This window comes from Scaptodrosophila lebanonensis, unplaced genomic scaffold (genome assembly GCF_003285725.1).
Source record: "Scaptodrosophila lebanonensis strain 11010-0011.00,11010-0021.00 unplaced genomic scaffold, SlebRS2 tig00000024-arrow-pilon, whole genome shotgun sequence".
Lineage (NCBI taxonomy): Eukaryota > Metazoa > Arthropoda > Insecta > Diptera > Drosophilidae > Scaptodrosophila > Scaptodrosophila lebanonensis.
Window position 1 is genome coordinate 9,037,105 of NW_022060538.1, and position 21,808 is coordinate 9,058,912.

Sequence of the window (21,808 nt, forward strand, 5' to 3'; positions counted from 1 at the left end):
GTGTGTCGCGTATGTGTGTGTGTGTGTATGTTTGTATTTGTGTGGGTTATTTAATAATAGGCACTGCGACGACAACGTCGACGTTGCCGCCGCCATTGAAATCAAACGGCGGAAGTGGCGCAGGCAATACAACAAAATTAGCATTGAGCTAAGCAAGGCACGGGGTTCAGAGGTTGTTGGTTGAGGGCTTAGCAGCAACCCATCGAAGGGAAATTAAGTCTGCATTGCAGTCCATGCATATACGAGTATGCATTTATGTGGGTGTGTGTATGGCGGATATAATTTTGCTATCAATCAAATCGGAAATTGCAGCTAGAAAATTGACATACGCACACACATTTACACATTGAACCCTTTTCAGCGTGTGCTGACATTAGTGAGCAATTTTTCAAATCACTCATACGCCATGTAAGCGCGTGTGTGCCCGCCAACACAAGGTCACTTGATGACGTTCAAATTTTAATTGTTGATTGATTTTTAAGCCGCAAGGAAATGTGAATGTGCACGCTAATCTAATTGTATGCTTTACTGTGGCTGATCTAATTGCTTTTAAACGTAATTATCATATTTACATAATGTATGTAAATAGCTACAGTAACTATTGATAGAAACAACCGAAAAGGAAAATCGTGTTGCCGTTTAAGCTTTATTCTGAAATGTTAGAAACAAAAACCCCTTATATCTTCTTAGTTTAAAAAGTTTTGCCCTTTTCCGACAGTGAATTGAAAATAACTTTTGAAAATGTCTTGCTGTTTTCCTTTCAAATTATTTGTTGATCAAAATAAGTTAAAGGGTTGTTTTTTGAATCCTAACGTGCCAACATTTCCGTAAAATGATTTTATTAATTTCAATTCTACCCCATCTGTTTTTGAAAAGTTTAATGGCATTTGAAACAACGAAATCACGTGAAAGTGGAAACATTATTGACGAAATACCACCTTTTTTTTGTATTTCGAAAAGTTTGTGCTTCTCATTTGTTAAAGAAAAGGAAAAACTTAGTTTTCCCAATTTTTATTTAACACTTAGTTAAGAGTTAAATTTGTTCGTTGTATTATATTAATTCAAAAGCATATTTCATTTGCGAAATGCCGAAAATGTTTAATATGCTATAAGAAGTAATTTGCCATGACATTTGGTATTCTCTGGTAGGTGCAAGTTTTTTCCTGACTTGCGTTTTTATCGTATCACAATTTTTGGCCAAAACTTTGGCTTCACACGCGAATCATAACAGCCCAGGACGCATTCACAGAGGGAATAGGAGGTGCAAGGCGCAGCCGCCGCGCATTAAGTTGATGAGTTTCAAATTAGGTAAGAAGCGCAACCGGAGCCAACGGCACTAGAAACCAGCAGGCAACAGTCAGCATTGGGGAGTTTGTGGGCGTCCTTTAATGATGAGTACTTGGCATGCAAGGCAAAAGTTTTGCGACTTTTACATCAAAGGGGCGGTGAGAGAAAGCATTTAAGAGCAGTCGTGTAAATCGTTGAAATTCTCGCTTTAATTGAATTTGCATTATAAAGAAAGTGCAAGGGATGGGGAAGTAGATTTGGGAGTGGTAGCTTTGCTGCATGCGCATGCAAATGGCAAGAACACCCTCGACCTGATTTAATGAGCTGCTGAGCTACATACGAGTTAAAAATCTAATTGTTATGGATGGATAACATGCAGCTGGAACAGCTGCTAGGCGATTATTTAGTTGCAGACGGTGAGACCATCGCCCAGGCAGGAGGCATAGGCCATCATATGGGGTATGGTGTTCTGCTCGTAGACTCCGGTGAAGAGATGGGACCAGGGTCCGGAAGCATAGACGGCCACATCATCACCGCCATGTGTATCATCTATTAATGGTACCCCAGCGGGGAACTCATCATTATGGGCACCCACAACACGCGTGGTTGGGTCAACGCGTTCCAACTCTTCGGCAGTATAGAAGTTTGCGGCACTAGGACCATTGGCATAGCTCAATACCATATAGGGTTTGCCATCCTTCGCCGTTACTGGTGCAGTACCAAAGATATCGTTGCCGCGATACTGAAAATAAATAATTTTGTAGATAAGAGCTGCGCAAATTCTATATAGATTAATTCATTGATTTTACAAACCAAGTTTGAATTTTCCTAAACACTCACCGGATAACCGCCATAGCTGAATACATGCGAGTGATCTGCCGTGACCACAATCAGCGTGTCCTCCTCATCGGTGAGCTCACGAGCTGCTGCTATAGCATTGGAGAACTGCACGGTCTCGTCGAGGGCCATGCGCGCCTTATTCATGTGATGAGCCTGATCAATGCGACCACCTTCGATGAACAGGAAGTAGCCCTCATCACTCTGATTCATGTACTCAATGGCTTTGCGCGTCATCTGCTCCAGCGTAGGCTGTGTTGTATTCTCATTTGTCTCCAAATGGTAGAGCAGATGATCCTCGTTGAATAGGCCTAACAAGCGATCCGTTTCCTGTAGATTAACGGCCTCCAACTCGTCGCTTGTGCTCACATAGACGTTGCCTGCGCCAGCCTGCTGGAATTCCTCAATAAGATTCAGACCGTCGGCTCGCTTGCCCTCTGCAGACAACGTAGAATCCACAAAGTGCTTGCGGCCACCGCCCATTATTAGTTTTAGTTTGCTGCCCACTTCACCATTTATTAGTTGATAAGCAATATCCTGAACACCTGAGTTTTGACCACAATCTGAAGATACCTCCACATCGTTCTCCCAATCGCGCTCGGCGATATGCGCATAGACGCCCGAAGGTGAGGCGTGTGTCACGCGTGTTGTTGTCACGAGACCCGCCCATTTGCCAGCATCTATGGCCCATTTGGCAATCGAGTCTACATGCGTGCTCTCATCCAGCATTGCTTTGCAATCGGTGCGCGGCACAGCACCCGTCACACCAATGGTGCCCTCCTGAGCCTTTACGCCGCACAAATAGGCCGTGGCCGTGCACGCCGAATCGGGCACTATCTTGTCCACCGAGTACGTCTTGGACAGGCCTGTGTAAGGAAAACGTTCGAAAGACAGCTCCTTCTCCTCGCCGCCAATAACATTTCGAGTGGCCGACGTGGTGGTCACACCCATGCCATCTCCCAAAAACATAATCACATTTTTGGCACGATTTTTATTCGGCTGGGACGCCAGTTTTGCGCGAACAAATTCAGTTGCCTGTGAGCGCCAGTATTCATTGTTCTCTTCCCCTTCAACTGCACGAATAGTGGAGCGCATGGGCTCCGGCAAATCTGGATGCATGAGCCGGTCACGGCAGTATTCCTTGTTGCCCTCACCTTCACATTTTGGTGCGGCCCGAACCGAGATGCTCAATAGCGTCAAAGTGAACGCAATGAGAAGATACGGCGATCGCAACATTTTTCCAAAGACTGACCACAGAACGACCCATTCAGCAGGTTTTGCTCTGCCACCTTCTTATGAATTGGTCAGCGATAAGGATAAGATTAGATCGGACCATAAAAATCGTCTGCGTAGTACATTGCAAATAAATCCAATACAATGTCAATGTAGCAGACCAACGAGCAATTTATGATAGGGCCTCTGAAAGAATTTATGGATTTATAAAACGTAACATGGAGCACGAGCTTAAATGCCATGAAAGGTATAAAACGTTTTAATGACTTGGTTACTCATGCAATGTGTGTGATTGAAGAGTGGAAAGCACATTATTTATGTTTTTGTCCGATTTAACGGCTTGCCAGACTTACTAATAAGCTACTAGTAACATTTTCCAATTCCTATTTAGGTTATATTTTATAATTTATTACAATTAATTAAAGCTCTTTCTTAATTCCTTTTTATAAAGTAATTTCTTTTCTTTTTGAATTATGTTTGAAAGTATTTTTCAAAGTTTCATATTTTTTATATTCCGTGTCAGGTTTTTGAGAAGTAAACATTTTCAATCGACTTAGTCGACCCAGAAACTAGAAATTAGACTAAAACAAAATGTCGGCCACGCTGCCTCCCCATCCCCCTCTCTGAGCCAACAAATGGAAAAATTATGGCACACGCACGACAAATTTCATGCAAATTACCCCTCCGTGTTAGCTTGGTCAACATTTTTAAGTAAACTTTCCACTAGAACTTTGATGTTAAAGAAGTCTTAAATGTCAGGCACGATTGTACGAATCCGTCCAGCAAACAAATTCCTTGAAATTCTTGCTTCCATCAAAATATCACGTTTCTGTGTTGTATGGTTGGTCTTTTCCTAAAACTTTCTTAATTATTTATTGTTTTTTCGTACTCTGAAGTTCAAAGTCTGAACGGTATGAATAAGAAATGGACTTTTATAGCTTCTATAATTTTAAGGCTTGAATTTAAAACATTATCTATTAGAAGCCATTCATTATTAAATAGGAACTAGATATCTTCTTACTTATAGTAAAGTTTCTCTTTAATACTTCAATCAGATTGTTAAATAATAGTATATATAGATTATTTATAATTAAAATTATTTTCAGCATAGAAAAAAGACACGTTTGATGTAATTATATTGGACAGTCCATGGAATATTTTGTTCTCACTTTTCGAAATAAATTTCACACAGGTGCTTCTCTTTACTTGAAGCAAATAAAATGCTTACGCCAATTCATTTAGCTAAAATATGAGCCATCTGTTCTAAATATATATAGTTATTGCAGAAATAAAAAAAACACTATTTATTTATATACACATGCTTTTCGCTTTGGTGGCAGAGAGCTGGGCTAGATAATGGACCACAAGAGACTGCTTTTGGAAAGTGTCTGGCCGACCTTTTCAAGTCAGAACAGTTCATAAAGTGGCTTGAAGACCTACATCTCCATCGTTTTGTTTGTCGAGTTTATCGCATTAATACATAATTCTATATGCCCCTATTTAAATGGCACATGTTTGATGGGAAGGTAGGTCATGTCCGTTCTGAGCTTTAACTGCTCAATGAAAGTCACGTAATCAGTTATGAGAAATCTCTGTGCACTCTATGTGTGTGTGTGTGTGTGTGTAAGTCAGGTGTGGTGGTGGGTGTGGAGCTGGGTAGGGGTTGACCATACTCATTACACACACGCCAGCGCATTTCATTTATCTGAGTCGTAAAAGGCGAACGAACAAGCCACTAAGGTAGCCAACCATTTTTATAGCCACGCCCCACAAAAAGTGACCGAAGAAAATGTGGGCAGAAAAAATTCGTGTCCGGACTGTGCGAATTTTTGTGGCCCCATATATTTTTTTTTACGTTTCCATACAAAACAGAACACGTGAGCGAAATAATTTTGATGGCACAGGGCAAGGAATTGAAAAAGAAAAGCTGCGTGCATGTGCTGAGCACTAAAAACAAAGCACAGGCAAACGCAAGCCGCTAGCCGACTTGACCACTTGAAAGTGAAAGGTGAAAGTTTTCAATGAGAATTGTACTGCTTTCATTAATTTGTAGCTACTGTTCTTGTTGCTATTGTTGCTGCTCTTGCGCTGGCCTCCTTTGTCGTGAAGCGAATGAAAATAGAATTCATTTATTCTAAAGTTCAACTCGAGTTTGAAGCATTCCCTCCCAAAGGGGGTAATGGAATTTACCGGAAGAGAATGTGAAATGAAATGCAATTCTCGCTAATGGTGAAGAAAAATTAAATTAAATATCAAACTCAAACAAACTTTTGCAAATCGTATTCAAGGCGAAATGAATGCCGGGATCCTTTAGCTTGTTTTCGAAGTTTACAAATAAATTCTGATCCTGTCAAGTCTGGAGACAAAATAGTTTAAATACACAAATAGTAATAAGAAATAAATTTATTTTTCTGTAATAGTTTCTCTGCAATATTTGTAAATTATGTTTCAATGATTACTTAAAAAAATTTGTATAGTGTACGTGTAATTTGAAAACCAAAGAGCTGGAGCTCAAAAGTAAAACTTCAAGATATTTCGAATAACAAATATTAGTCAAAATTATGAAGTTAATCAATGTATTTCATTTTGTTTTATCTCTTTTTCAACAAATTCGTGAACAAATTTTGTCACCTCTCGATTTTTCCTTTAGACTCGTGCTAGATTAAAAGTTGAGAGCTATAATGAAATTTGGGAATCAAAATTGTAGAATTCGAACTTTTCTCCTACTAATCTCTGTGACGTACAAAGCAAAATTTGGTAAAGTGCAGAAAATAAATATAAAAAAATGTGAGAGCAATTCCAAATAAATTTGACCCTACTGATTTACTTGTTAGATAGCAAAATAGATTAACTGTGCAAAAATATAGTATGTGATTTCTTTTCCACAATCAAGTGCATGCACATTCATGGAAATCGCACGTAAAATCTAGATTAAAAACCACACTAAACTTATCAATAAACAATCAACTGACTGGACTTTATCACGTATAGTAAAAACACTTTATGAAATTAAGAAAAAAAAAAGTCACACCATTATGTACATAAAATACTAAGCCTTGTAACTTCTTGTCGCCTTCCAGCTAAGCCCTCAATTTATTATCATAGTTGGAAAGAAAACTTTCACCTAATTAACAATTCGGCACTTACAACCTCTTATAGCCACAATCTGCTGCCGAACACGTGTTAAGCACTTTAACTTGTCTTATCGGCTTGTCGTTCATTGGTGTGGACTTTTTTTTTCCAATCACCCACCTTTTCTGGCTGGCCAAACGCAAAGGCAAACAACAACTTGCGGTCTGGCTCTTTGAGAATACGCCAAAATGAGTTTATGGCAGGTTTTCTAGTTTTTGTTTTCGGCAGACTGCCAAAAATACAATCATATAAATACCAAAATTTCATTCTCTCGCTTTTTCTTCTTCAGTTCTTTTATTATATATATATTTTCATTGTGTGCTATATATGTGTGTGTGTTTTCTTTTTGCCAGACATTGACTTTTGCCTTTTCTTTTGTTCGTCTGGCGCGGCATATTGAGTAACAGGCCGCTGAAAATGTGCTTAAAAATGTGTTGCCTAAAAAATCAGATGCAAACACATGAGATTTGTTTGCGTTTCATAATTTTGTGTGCTTGTTTTCATGTTAATTAAGTCTCGCATAAGTATGTATGTGGAATATTTATTTCGAGTGCCTGTAAATAAATACATTAAAAGGTACGTACACATGTGGCGTATACGTAACTTTTGAAGTTGTGCTGCTACTTGTTCAAAATGTTTTGCGTCAGTTGTATTAGCTCTGAAATGCTTTAAATTTACATTTTTATATATTTCAATGCGGTTTAGCAACCACTAAGGGCGTTTTGTTATTCTAAACGAGTCCCATTTGCCATAGAAATACAAAAAAAATAAATAAATTAGTTTGTGAGCTAAGCAAATGGTTTTCACTCGTTGTTTATTTTGTACGGTTAAAAAAACCATTTCATTTGATTTTGGTTTTCATTTAATTTATGGCAACAAATAAGTAAGCAATTGTATGCTAGGATTAAATTAAAAAACCGCAACAAGAGCGATGAATTTAGTGTTTGTTCAAAATTAGTTCATTCATTGATTAGAAAATACTACTACGCTAATTTGTTATAAGTATTAGTATTTTACAGCAGCATTTGAAAATGTTAAGCTTCTTATGTCTACTATTATTATTTACAGGTGTTATATATTCATGAAATGATCTATAATATTATATTCTACAATGTTACGAATATTGAAATTTGGATATAGCTAAAGAAAATAGTTTCTGAAGTCATACAATATATAACTTCAATTATAATAATAATGCACAAAAATATTCGGAGCTTTCAAACACTTCCGGACCAGCATAGAGAACAAAGCAAGCTACAAACATTTGCTTGAAGATTATTATACATAAATGTTAATAGTTTACACAAAGATTTTAATTGAATGCTACTTATCAAAATTTTTATCTCCTATTTTTACCTTCATTAATGTTTCAAAGAGTAGTAAAACAGGGGAGTTGCTGGGCAATTTAAAGAAGAAAAAAAAACACCTGTTTGTAAGGCTAGCTTGCTTGTGCCAGCTGAAGGTAAAAGGCCTGCGTTCTCGCCATAAATTAAAGGCGCTTTTATCTGCTCATTGATTTTGCACTTCCTCACGCATAAAATGCGCAGCTCACCCATAACAACACACAAGCAAACATACATATAGATATGTATATTGGTATGTTAGGCCTATAGCGGCGGGCGGGCAGTCAGCTGTGAGTGTCGTTGCGCACTTTATGTGTCGCCTAATAAATTCCAAGCGCTGTACTAAGTGCCACGATTGTGGGCATTAAGCCAATGTCCTGCCTCATTAATCAAGTGTTTGTGTGTGTGGAAAGGCCTTCGAAGCGTACTTCATGCTGATTTTCAGGCGATTCGAATGTGGTGAGGGATGGCTGTGGCGACATAAGTGCCAGAATATATTAAAGTAACATATAAATTATAGCTTGAGGTACTAACAAATCCCTTTACCTTGCTCTTTGTCGATTCACAGGCAGTTCATATCTGTACCTATCTTGGAGGAGAGCAGCTATGAGAAGGATGTTACCTTCAAGGTGCATTTGGGCGAGCCGCGCTTGGCGCCAGGTAAGTTGTAATTGCAAAACAATAACAACAACAACATCAAACTCAATTAAGCAGCACCAAACAAATCCTAAAAAAAAAAGAAATACACACGACAAAACCACTCCATTCCACTCCTTCAAATACACACAGACACAGACACATGCCACAAGCCACACACCATATGCCCTCCTCTGACCTACACAGATGTGTGCCTAACAAAGCAAAACGCCATTTTCCGCTAATCAAATTACTCATGCCATTGTCAACAAAATATTGTGATAACGGCAGCAGCCATAAAAGTGCACCAGGCAGCACAAGTTTATTATTTTTTAGCCGCGCCTTGTCCTTTAACCAAAACAAAAATGTCACTCACGTTTGACGTCAAGCGCCAAACTCGCACCTCCATGAACAGAATACTCGTAAACGATAAACGAACAAGAAGCGAAACAGAAACAGTCCCTGCACACAGACTCAAAACACTAACAGGAACAGGAGACACCACAAAACAAATGTGTCCTTTACCCGCTCGGTTTTTGCTCGCTGAAAAAAGCAGAGCACAAACCATTCAGTTTTATAGACAATAAGAAAAAGGACATCAAGCAACTAATCGATGCAGCAGCACTAGAGAACAAATTATGAATTGGAAATTCCAATTTGAACTTCGTTGTTCGTGTATAAACTATAACCTATGTACATGTACCACCTATGTACTATATCTACTTGTATATATATATATATATAGACATATATATACTTATATATACATAAACTATTCTGAATCCCTAACTTATACGTTTTTACCTTTTTTCGTCTATTTGTCTTTTTTATTTGTGTTCTTTTATGCTTCTAGATTCTGCTCACTACAGTAAGACCCAAATTGTATACAAGTATTAATTAATTTTATTTTAATTGAACACGAAAGAGCAAATTAGAAAAGAAAATCCCAAAGAAAAATTCAAATTGGTTGGCAAATGTGATTGCCAGACGCTGGGCTTCGATTTCGTTCACTTTGTTTCCTTGAGTTTTCACCAAAAAATTTTAGCAAGCGTAAAATTTCATTTCGCTTATTTCTATTGCGTGCGGAAATTGCGGCCAAAAAGTGCAAATTAGATTTATATTTTTCTTTCCCTTTATCCCCCTGCAAGAAAAAAAGCAACAAGCTTTCAATTTCTTTTTTTTTCTTTTGGTTCTTCTGTTCGTACTTTGTTTGGTGTTCTATGTTATGAGTTCCTATGTAGACCCTTATTTTTTTTCCTTTTACATCATTATTATTGTTGTTGTAGTTGCTAACTCTTGGCGCTGTCAAGAGAGAAAGATGCGTTTCCATGGCAAGTGGCAGCAATTAGAGAAAATTGAGCAGCAGCCGCCTTTTTAATTTTTGTCGTCACATACCTTTTCAAAGGATAAGATCGAAGAAGCTTGCAGTGAGTTAGGAATATAGGAAGAAAACAACGCTCATCCATGGTATAAGCAGCGTACTGACATACATCGATAAAGAAGCCATCCGTCTCGTCTGTCTCTATGCATTCAGCTCAAAGACTTTAAAGGCTACAAAAAAGGGCTCAAATCAGGCCACTACTTGTATATCAAAAAGTTGCTAGTTTTTTATTCATTAAATTAAATTCATTAGATATAGCTTATGTTTGTTAGAAATAATTGATTAAAAGATACTTTACATATAGGTCTTCTCACAATCTAATAACTTTTCCTTTTCTGAGATATGCATGTCCATCAATTTTCAATTCTACAATTCCTTCCTACCACTTCAAAATATATTACTGATTGTTAACCAAACCCGACAACTTTGTCCGATCGATTAAACACTGATCTTACTATGATTAAACGGTTAAATATGCATACACATATCTCGTACGAGTTTATCAGTTCCAAATAGTAGTAAAAGCCTGGACAATGCATCTGGGAAAAGATTACAATACCATTTGTTTTTTGCGTTCTTGTGTATGGCTTTTGTTTAGAAAAAGAGACCCTGTAAAACCACATAAACTTCATGCCCAATACCTAGTCAATAAATAAAGCATCTAAGTAAGTGTGTGCTAAATACGTAACCCATAGTTACCCACCATTTGATTCCGAGACAGTTGTTTTTGAAGCCAATTAGTGCGCTTTGTAGTTGAAATGCATTGCTGTGGCCCCCCAATCCAATCCACCATAGAAATCAAACCCAACACCCACTTCCCTGCACCATTTCTGTCACAACTCCATTAATAATATTATGTTTTCTCACTTGCATCTATGAATAAGTATTGAATTATGGTATAATTAAAATCTCACATCATGCATATATTTTTCCTTTATACAACTAAATAATTCAAAAACTACAATAAACCAAAACAAAAATCAAACCACACGCAGATGACACTAATACGGAATCATTTATCGATCGATTCTTTGGTATGTAAAAGTAATTAAAACAATTAACTCACGCCCCACATTTAAGTGTTCAGTTTACGATAAATATGCAAAAACAAATATAAATACAATAAATTATACAAAAACCCATTGTCACTTACACACAATGCAAATAATTGTTTACGGGTTAGCAACAACATACGTGCTCTGTCCATACACTCAAGACCATTCATTTTGGCATTAAATCGTAATTTTTTATTTACATTTTTCATTTCACAACAAATCGAAGCATTCGCCCACTTAATGAAAAGTATTGACACTGGTGAGCATTTAAATAGGTACACCACCTTTTCTGCAGGAACACGATAACTAACTTATAAAAGCAATTTTATGTTTAAATCAATCAATCAAATCTTTTTGTTTGTTATTCTATTTACCAAATAGGCTTTGAAAATAAAACTATGTTTAAGAAAGATACTCGTATGGGTTGTAAATTAAGCGATATTATTATATTAGGTGGGAAAAAAAAGAAATCCCTATTTATATGGGGTAGAACTGTATACTATATACTACTACTTCTTCAGTTCATTGACCTTAATTTAAAATTCGTAAAGTAGAAATGGAAGTTTTCCCTCTAAAAAAGTTGTCTGTGAATTCTCTAGTCGCAGCCGTAGAAATTATTGAAGCAGACCGGCATGTTGGCAGCCATATTATCGTTCAAGAACTTATGAATTACCAAAACAGCTAGATTTAAAAAAAAAGTCATTATTCAAAAACTACAACATGGGATCGAATAATCATAAAAAACCTATTGAGTCGAATTTTCAGTTGGTGGGACTGCAAGGAGGTCATTTACCAATAGCTGCTCCCATGTAGCCTGAATTCTCATTTATCCATTCAACAATTATTGTGTTTGAAGCTAGCGATAGACCACACTTATCAATAGTGACTTGAAAAAATCTCCGTCATATTATAGTCAAGATCTGGCGCCAAGTGAATGTCATTTTTATTGGTCATTTGAACCTTTTCTAGGGCGATAGTTGGTTGGCCATTATTTTCAGCAATTTACTTAACTCTTCTCTAAATGACAACGAGTCTAGCCAATATATATCTGATCTAAATCGGACAACGGAATCTTTATTAAATTTTTTTTTTGAAAATAAGGCAAACAATAAATGATTCCTTCTTCCCCAACCCAATAATAATGGCCCACATGTGAAATTCCATAAATTGTTGTGCAAAATATTTGCTTTCTGAGCAAACCCCATTAATAATCTCCTCAATAAACAATTATTGAACAAATATTTTTGGAAAGCTACACATGCAAGAGTCTATAAATATATCTATATACTAAGTATATAATGAACTCTTTGTCGCTAATCTGTGCATTAAGCAGCTGTAAAATTACTTAAATTTTTGTAATTAAAACAAAGCAATAATAATGTTTCACCAATACAGTTGATTAAAAAAATAGCTTCGAAATTAGTAGTTAATGAATAAATTAGTATTTTGTGTGAAAATAGTAAATATAATACAAGTGTTCTGATTGATTGATCTCTACATATACAGGGTGCGCCATCTTTTATGTCGGTATGTAAACATGGAATATCTTTGAAAATAAACAACCGATTTTCAAGTATGAGATATTTTTATTTAATTTGGTTCTGTACAATTTCTTGAACTGAGGTTTTCAACACTGGTCTAGTCAAGTCAATCGGTTCACTAATAACAACGTTATTCAATATTTACATGCCGACATAAAAGATGGCGCACCCTGTACAATTAACTCACCCATTCATTTAATCAAAGCAACCGCATTTTGTGTGGTTGACATGGTGGTTTAGTTGGCACTATTTAAATGCTCGCGAGTGTGCGCTGTGTATCGTAAAAGTGTCTTCACCTCCAATTTGTCTGCTTGCTTGAGTAGCGCACCAAAACCAAAACCGAAACCGAAACCAAATCACTGTCTACTACTGGCTGTTGTGCTTCGCATACAATTTAAATGGCTATGTTTATACGTTTGTGTATATGTAATCGTATAATTTCCATGTACTACAATTTAACAATGTTTGTGTGAAGGAATTGCGCTTTTTCGACGCAGCAAGCCAAAAATAAATACATTTTACAAAAAATACAAAACATTAAGTTGAAGCCTCCACATCAAGTGGTGGATGCAATTTCTTAGAGAGCGTGCCCTGCCATTTCGTTTTCAATTGAAATAAAATTAGTTCTGAAATGTCTCGAATGCATTTTGGAGAACAATTTTGGTTAAATATTTGGTTGTGTCTATGCTCTGCGGATTTGTAAACGCGCTTGTGCCCGCTTCTCTTTGTTGTGCCTTGAACTCTCTCTACACGCGCAATATAAAACTCTCAAACATGCATCGCCAATTCGCCAAAATTTGTAAGTAATACACGCTACACTGCGTAATATTATTGAAATAATTGTTTGTGTTTTTTGTAACTGAAAGCAACAATGTAATTTATTTATACATACAAGTATATATTCGTATTTACCACCTTAAAGGCTGTATTGAGTTTCGCCTTCTTAACCATATCGATGTCTTATATTCGCTGTATATGTGTGTGTCTTGATGTGTGATAGACCCAAAACAATTTTTAAAAAACCAAAAATTCCGAATCCAAATCACTTTATATTCCGCAACAGTAATAAAAGCAGAGTAACGTATGCAAGCTTGAAACCTGATGTTCAAAATAAGGAACAATTAATTATAAACAAATATATATATTAGCATATTTTCACTGAATATTTATTTATGAACTATAAAGTAAAATAATACCAGCCAGTGTAACCCTTTTCAACATTTGTATTTTCTGCAACTTTCCACCGAAAATATTCATGTTGTCACGTCTCGATGTCTAGAAAATCACGCACACACCGGAGATCATACCCGTGAGTCATCCAATGTTCCATCCAATATTTGGTTGCATGCCTCATCTCGTAGCTAAGACACTATGTACAAAACTAATACAGTATTTTTCATTATAATTCATTATTAGTTGTTGTATAGTTTGAAAAGAATTTAAATAATATTTATATATAAAAATAAGTGTAGTGAAATGCGCAAAAATGTAAATCAAGGCTGCACTCTTAAATATTTTTTGGTTTAGAAACATCGAAGCGTATCTTAAAAAAACACCGAACAACAATTAAAAGAATGAAAATTCGATATATGTTCTTTACACATTTCCACATAGTATAACTATTTTTAATGAAAATGTAGAATAGGGTCAGACGATTTAATCAGCAATCGGCACTATTCCCCCAAAGCAAGTCGAAGTAATCTTAATCTGTAAAACATAGGTATTTTGATTCAAGTGCCTCACTTTTTTCTATAATTAAATACTATATATTGCTTTAGGTTTAGATGATGACTTAGTTGCTTTTAGTCTCATGAGCATACATGAAATAAGAGGTGTTCTCAAAACGCCCCTAAACCTTCTTCTACATTTTAATGTTGTTAAATTTTCATGCCAGAAACAAATTTCATTTGCCTTTTAAAGAGTACGGAAATGGGAAGAAGAATATTATAATTTTTATTTATTTAATTAGAAAAATATTTAATTTAGAATAATAATACAATGTAGGTATTCTAGTGACGCGAATTATAATTATATTAGGCTGCAGAGATGGCAGGTTTCTATATTGTTTACGATTGTCAGCTTACTATTGTAGACTATTGTAGCAGCAGATGCCGATCATTATTTGCTTTTGTTAATCCAAGTTACATTTCGATTGGGTTTATTGGGAGAGATTGGAGATTGTTTTTGCCAAGGCAACAAAAACATCTGTGTACCCAAAGGAGAGCAACTTTATTGGAAATACAGGTGGCGGAAATTTCCTTAACTTAATTCTTAGTCTATTGTTATTGGAACATATGAAAATTAAGGGCCTTATTTTATTTATGTCATAGTCCAAGTTAGGTCAGAATCGAAATGAAACCTAAGGTTGTTCCAATTATGAAAAATGTAAATAACTAAATATATTACAAATATAAAGCAAATAATTGGTAGTCTGTTGTATGTTTAATAATCAAAGCTTCGCTATTTTACTATAATTTTGTGCATTGGTGTACTATAAATTGAATTTGTTTTCCTCCCTCTTGATTCTGGCTATCAAAAATATTTGTTTATTATTTAGCAACATGTGCTCAAACCTACATACATAGTTTATGGTAATTAGGTTCAAGATGTTTACATGTTTTGTGTCTTGTTGTGTCATGCAACTACATACATAAATAATTAACTGTGTATGTATGTATGTATGTGTGCATGTATGTGTATCTGTGTATGTTACGTGACCTCAACAACAACATACTCTACTCCACTTGGTACTTGAAACTCTCTATCTCTATATATATATTTATATATATCTCTCTCTACACTGTCGTCTGTCTTTTCTTACTGTGCTTACAAAAAATATATCTGCAATTTATACATAAATATATGCAACTACTCTTGTTATCTGCAAACTTACTTACATACATACATAGATGTATGTATGTAAATACGCACTCAAACACACTGCAACCGTGATTATGTATGTCTATGTTTGTGTGTGTGTATGTTGTGCATACAAAAAACAAATTTTGTCTTGTCATCTGTGTGTATGTATGTTACAGCTGTGTGTATGTTGTGCTTGTGTGTGTGTGTGTGTTTGTTGTGTGTGTGTGTATTTAAGTCTGTGTTTGCTAAGCAGAGCTGACATTTTCACTGCCTTTTGAAAATGCGAAATTGCATGGCGGCAAGTGGAAATTGCCAGCGATTGCCAAGAGCTCACACATACAGACACACGCACGCATGTATATACACACATAGACACACACAAACACACATAGACACACACACACAGTGCAGACACACACGCATGCAGTGTCAAGTCAACTTAGCATAGCGATGACTAAACTCTTCTACATATACATATACATATATATATCTGAACGCTGCGTATAGGGGACGAACTGTTAGCCCAAATCCAAGAAGTGGAGAAGAAGAAAATAGAGGACTTGGACGAATTGGAACGCATTTTGTTGCTGAGCAAGCCCAAAAATGGTGAGCTATCCACCGTACGCATACGCATTCGGGAGAGCAAGGAATTCAGGGTGAGTCGATAAATTGTGATGCAATAACTTTAAGGATTTCTCGATAATATGTAGTAGCAGCAGCATCACCAGCAGCCTGGCGGCATGCCAGCACTGCACAGCATAATGTGATTTATGTAAATGAGGGGACGAAAATCAATGCAAAGCTACGCATCGCATCGTTTCGAATTAATTCACACACTCAGCCACACGCCCAAGCACATAACAATGCAAATGAAAAGCAATTCCATTCACTTGTCAGACCGGAAATGCCACATTTACACCTACACAGAGCCGGGGTAACGCCCACAGACAAGCACACACACTCTCACGCATAACAACGCAATGATCCTGTCATGAACGTGACAATCTCATACTCGTTCACACTCTGCCTCACTTACACACAAACTGCATTGCAAATTTTTGCCAACTGTCCCCTACAAGTGTTACCCTCTATTTGTACGAGTACACGTACATTAGTTGGCAATTGAAATGGCAACAGCAACAGTTGGGCCTCGAATAACGCGATTAGTTCGCTTCTGGAAGCAAATAGTGTATTGGCAATATTATTTAACTTCTCACTTCTCTCAAAACATTTAAAAAGGAAGCTGAATAACAAGCAACAATTGTCAAATTCCTATAACGTCGTTTTCTTCATCATTCTGTGAAAAGCACATTAATTGATTATGTACAAATTCTACACAAAAAGTTAATACTGTCGATCAATCGGAGACAACAATTAAAACTAAACAAACTTTGCGAGAAGTTCTTAACTGACGGGCATCAAGCGCATGTTTTATAAAAGACAATATTACAATATTTTTAATGAAGGTAGTTAAACAATTCACAAGTCAAAGGATCTTGATAAAAATGAAAAAATGAAATAGTGCGAAAATTTTACTCAATTGTGTCGACAATGCTATCCAACTGTTACCAATAAAAGTATTAATTAAAACTTGTAATTTGTAATTAAAAACATGAATATCAAATACCTTTTTATAAACTCACGCGAAATTATGGGACTTGTCTTCTGCAATTATCAATTAATTCTAAATTGTTTTTTTCTTAATGCAGTTACATTACAATTGTAGCTTTTTCACGATAGTGTTAAAACTTTAGGTCTTTAATCGAATTTATATATTCACAAGTACCTGTCAAAGGTAACATGCCATGCAGCAATTTGTATCCAAAAGTTCGGTTGAAATTATCTACTCAAATCTAGCTGTCATGAAAATTTAAACTAAGCAGCATTTCTTACCACAGCAGCTCAATCTTCCTCAGCTTAGGACGGGCCTACGAGTTCTGGTAGGCCCAACGACGGGCTCCAAAAAATATTTTTCGTTTAAAAATATATTACTTTATATAGCAACAGGATGGATACAGTTCTTTTTCTTATTTACAATAATATTCATTACAAAATCAGAGCCATGTAAGGTGCCTCGATTGACTGCTCTATTTCTCAACAATTGCTATATATTGTATATTCAGTATCCACATACGGTTTATTTGTATGTACATATTATAGCCGAAGGCATCAAGTTCGTTTTTCGGCAAATTCCATCAAGTATTTGCTATTGTCGAAATAAAAACCCTTGAAAACGATATATATAACTGAACCGCTTTGAAAGGCAAATATATTGCTCCATTCGGGGTCTGACTGTGCGGCAAAGGAAACAAGAGCTCTAATGCCAAGTTTGACTTGTGGGAGGAACTGACTCGTTCCCCTGCTGAGTTTCAGGTGCAAAACAAATAACCACCTAATTGTGCAAATCTCCAAATGGTCGTTGAGCGTGCCTTGTTGTTATTGCTGTTGCCAGTTGCCTCTTGTGTGTTCATCTGTGCGTATACTTAATGTGCGGATGCTGTTGCGTATACGCAATGCTTTACTCATATCATATACATAACAGCTAATGATTATCCCATTACAAAACAATATAGGCTACCGTCGATAAGCTTGTTGCCAAGGCCAATGTATCCGCCGTTCTCGGCACATCATCCTGGAAAGAACAGTTCAAGGATGCGCTAACTGTCGTGCCGGGTAAGTAAAGGCAACTGTTGCGCCTAATCCCCTGTAAATGCCATTTAAATGTTTCACATATGCCATCCACAATAGCCGATGAGAGTGAATTCGATAATGAAGATGAAACGGAGGAAGAAATTCCCGGCTGTTTCGATTATATCAGCCATTTTGTTTGCCTCTTCTGGAAGGTACTCTTTGCATTCGTGCCGCCAACAGGTAAATGTTACAAAATCGCCACTCACCTAGTACATCGTATTTAAACGACTGAGTTTTTATAGATTTGTGCGGCGGTTACATAACTTTCTGCGTATCGATAATTGTCATTGGCCTCGTGACCGCCGTCATTGGTGATGCTGCCAGCTACTTTGGCTGCGCGCTCGGCATCAAGGATTCGGTCACAGCCATTTGTTTTGTGGCACTCGGCACCAGCATACCAGGTAAGCGATCACTTACTACATCTTATAGCACAGAGTGGTATGTACCCGCGTAATCGATAAATATGTGAAGGCGTACTTAAATAGCAAATGGGTTGAATCTGCTATATAAAATATATATTATATATATTACGTTTTACGCAAACGTGGGTTGTTCTGATTCGATGATAATTATGATAGGTTTTTCTAAACGTAGTCCATCCTAAAATTATGAGGAGTATGTATTTCATAAAGAAAAAGAGCAGCTATGTAATAATAATTGATTATGTCAGCAGTTGTTGTTTAACATAAGCTAAATAAAATCTAGCAAAAAGTATTAATATACGGCTGTACGGCTTAGAATCGGTAAATTACCGGTATGGTGCAAATTGAAGGTCCGCAAGCCACAATACTTCCAACCGAAGTAAACAAAAGTATGGCAAGCTGCACAGTCTGATCTTAATTTCTATAGTAACTGTTTATTACAAATGCTTGCTCTTATGCTCTCAATATGGCATGTATTTTAACAGAGAGCTTAAAAAATTCAAATTGGAAAAAACAAACTGCACATTCAATCTAAATTTTAAAGTACCTGTTTATTACAGATGCTTGCTCTTATGCTCTCAATATGGAATGTATTTCAACAGAGAGCTTTATAAATTCAAATTAGAAAAAACAAACTGCACAGTCAATCTACATTTTAAAGTACCTGTTTATTATGCTCCTTTATGCTCTCAATGTGGAATGTATTTTAACAGAGAGCGTAAAAAAATTCAAATAGAAGAAAGCGAACTCCCCAATCTGATCTCAATCTCTAAAGTAACTGTTTATTGCCAATGCTTCCTTATGCGTGCTCTCAAGCGCATATGGAATGTATTTTAACAGAGAGCGCAAGAGAGAGCGCATAATGACAACAGAGTGTTTACATTAGCTGTACGCAGACAATGCATTCTAACAGCTCACTGTACACAGTCACTCTGTACAAACAACGCTACTTAAGAGAACACTTTAAAAATTGATCTTTACGTTACTTATGCCTATACATAGTAATAACATCTTATTAAATATAGTTGCAATGTATATAAATTACCAAAAAGTCACATTCGACTCTGATTCATCAACATTTGATAGTGAGAGCACGAGATCTAACATTTGTGAGCCTCTCTTCTGCAGACACATTTGCCAGCTTGATAGCTGCCAAGCAGGACGATACCGCTGACAACAGTATTGGCAATGTGACGGGCAGCAATGCAGTCAATGTGTATCTGGGCATTGGCTTGGCGTGGTCCATTGCTTCCATCTATCACATGTCGAATGGCAATACTTTCAACGTAGAGCCGGGCACGTAAGTTTTCGAACTATCATCCACAGTTGAATGAACCTACATATTTCAAATGGTATGTCTACCTGCTTTACAGAATTGGTTTTGCCGTCGCGCTCTTCTGCGCATTGGCCATGATAGCATTTGGTATAATGATGTACCGTCGCAACAGTAAAAAAATTGGTGCAGAGCTAGGTGGACCCAAATCAAAATGGGTGCATGGAAGCGTTTTAATCTCCTTATGGATTCTTTATCTCATCATCAGCACATTGGAGGCCTATCATGTGTTCAAAATTTAGGCGCCTTGTGCGAAACGCATTATAGAATAAATATAGCAAATACCATAGCAAATTCTTGCGCAGCCCTTTTTAAATTTCAAACCAACAACAAAGTTAAAAAAAAAAAAACAAAAATGAAACCGAAAACATGAAAAAAACATTTTGGAAAGCTACGAAGATGCTGTAACAAAATATGATATACTTAAGCGGCAATTTTATATACATATGTGTATGTTAATACAATACAAGTATATTTATTATGTAAAATTTATGTTAATATATACATATAAAAAATGGTACTGTTTAATTAGTTTTAGGTCCGGCTTAGTTCTAAATATAAACATTATACTTTTAGCTAATGCGTATTCTAAATAAAAATTGAAAAGAGAAAAACAAAATAAAATGCTCGATGGTACTACATACATCGAGTTCTTCTTCGATTCAGCAAATCTTCATTGTTATGCCATAATTTACAATGTGTTATTGTTAATACATACATATATGTTAATATATAACTGCATGTATCATCATTCTCTCATTGATTTAAGTCATTGTTGTTGTTTGTTAATGCCAGTACTTAATTCGAGAAAAACGAAAACGAATTACAAATGTTGTTACTATTTAATTACATACATACATACGTTTACAAACTTGTCTCTCCATTACAAGCATAAACAGTCATTGTTAATTTAATACATGTGTAAGACTTAGTAAACGATTTCTGAACCTAAACTGAAGCTACGTACTATGTAACTAGAATTATGTATGACTGTAGAGCCCTACCTAGTCAGCAAAATTTTAAGAAAGTACCCAACCTAAACACAAAACTATATAGAAACTTCACAATACATACATACTACAAAATGAACTACATTTATCTTTAAGCGCCAAGAATAACACTTGACCAAGAGAACGAACTGCTTGAGAAAACAAAACAAACAGCGGCACTTTAAATACGACCACCAGTGTTTACAGTGCTGGCCCACTAAGAAACTACTACTCTACTACTCAATTTTCTATTGTTATCCCCACTTAGAGCAAATAGAACTGTAAAGCAAAAACGTATATTGAAACAAAGTAGTCAGGCGTGTTCGACTACGGCATACCCTATACCCAGTAAAACAAACTGTTTATTTGAAAGCAACATTTTTCAATCAAATTTCCAATCAAAACAATACTACTAGTAATAATGTACTCGAATAACAAGTTTGAAAATTAATACATATGCCATTGCAAATATGAAGTCCAGCGGCGATAACGTCATGATCCTTTTCGATTATAGATGCACCTGCAGTGCTTATTAGTGTTTTCCGAGTCATTAATGAAGGAGGGCTCAGGAATCCATTTCGTCTGACTATATATAGTACTCTAAGGGGTCTGCCACGTCTTTCTCTACAGAAACATTTGCCGATATTTAATACTATATCCATTTTTGTTATTTGAGCATACAGGGTATAAGTAGAGCAGCACCAAAATAAAATGTGTTTACATGAGAAACGAGTAGAAAACGTAAAATGAAAGTAAAGAGAGCAGAAAACTTTTATATGATGTTAAATTATTTTTTAATACAGCCACAATGAGAGATCGTAGCAAAAAGCAAAAAATTATTAATAACAACATATATTAACATATACATAACATATTTTAATAAATTGTAATTGGGGATAAATGCATTGCACCTTTGCTGGGGAGAAATGATCGAAAAATGCGCCAAATTTAGAAATAATTCAAAATTTGCTTACAACATACGTATGTAAATACACAAACAAAGTAAGAGAACGTGCATAGTATGTATGTGTAACAAATATTGTAATAATAAATAGTTGAAATTATA

The 21,808-nt window shown here is 36.0% G+C and overlaps 2 protein-coding genes across 7 annotated transcripts in view; one reads left to right on the forward strand and one right to left on the reverse strand.

Annotated features, from left to right (window-relative positions):
• The window catches only part of LOC115621567 (sodium/calcium exchanger 3), a 76,717-nt gene extending 54,909 nt beyond the window's left edge, over window positions 1-21,808 (forward strand). For 3 of the 6 annotated variants that reach the window (XM_030515250.1, XM_030515248.1, XM_030515249.1), the window contains exons 3-11: window positions 8,401-8,492; window positions 10,845-10,883; window positions 13,725-13,754; window positions 15,815-15,963; window positions 17,881-17,980; window positions 18,056-18,178; window positions 18,241-18,399; window positions 19,549-19,720; window positions 19,794-21,808. In XM_030515250.1, coding sequence (XP_030371110.1) covers window positions 8,401-8,492; window positions 10,845-10,883; window positions 13,725-13,754; window positions 15,815-15,963; window positions 17,881-17,980; window positions 18,056-18,178; window positions 18,241-18,399; window positions 19,549-19,720; window positions 19,794-19,995 — 1,066 coding nt within the window. In that variant the 3' untranslated portion in view covers window positions 19,996-21,808. Of the gene's footprint in view, window positions 1-8,400; window positions 8,493-9,321; window positions 9,337-10,844; window positions 10,884-13,724; window positions 13,755-15,814; window positions 15,964-17,880; window positions 17,981-18,055; window positions 18,179-18,240; window positions 18,400-19,548; window positions 19,721-19,793 lie in introns of all 6 variants that reach the window. The other 3 variants (XM_030515253.1, XM_030515251.1, XM_030515252.1) reach the window with 3 other exon arrangements.
• LOC115621860 (membrane-bound alkaline phosphatase) lies at window positions 1,475-3,360 on the reverse strand. Its single transcript, XM_030515679.1, has 2 exons — window positions 2,128-3,360; window positions 1,475-2,029 (listed from the first exon to the last, which is right to left on the reverse strand). Exons 1-2 carry the CDS (start codon window positions 3,358-3,360, stop codon window positions 1,691-1,693), a joined length of 1,572 nt encoding a protein of 523 aa, XP_030371539.1. The 3' UTR covers window positions 1,475-1,690.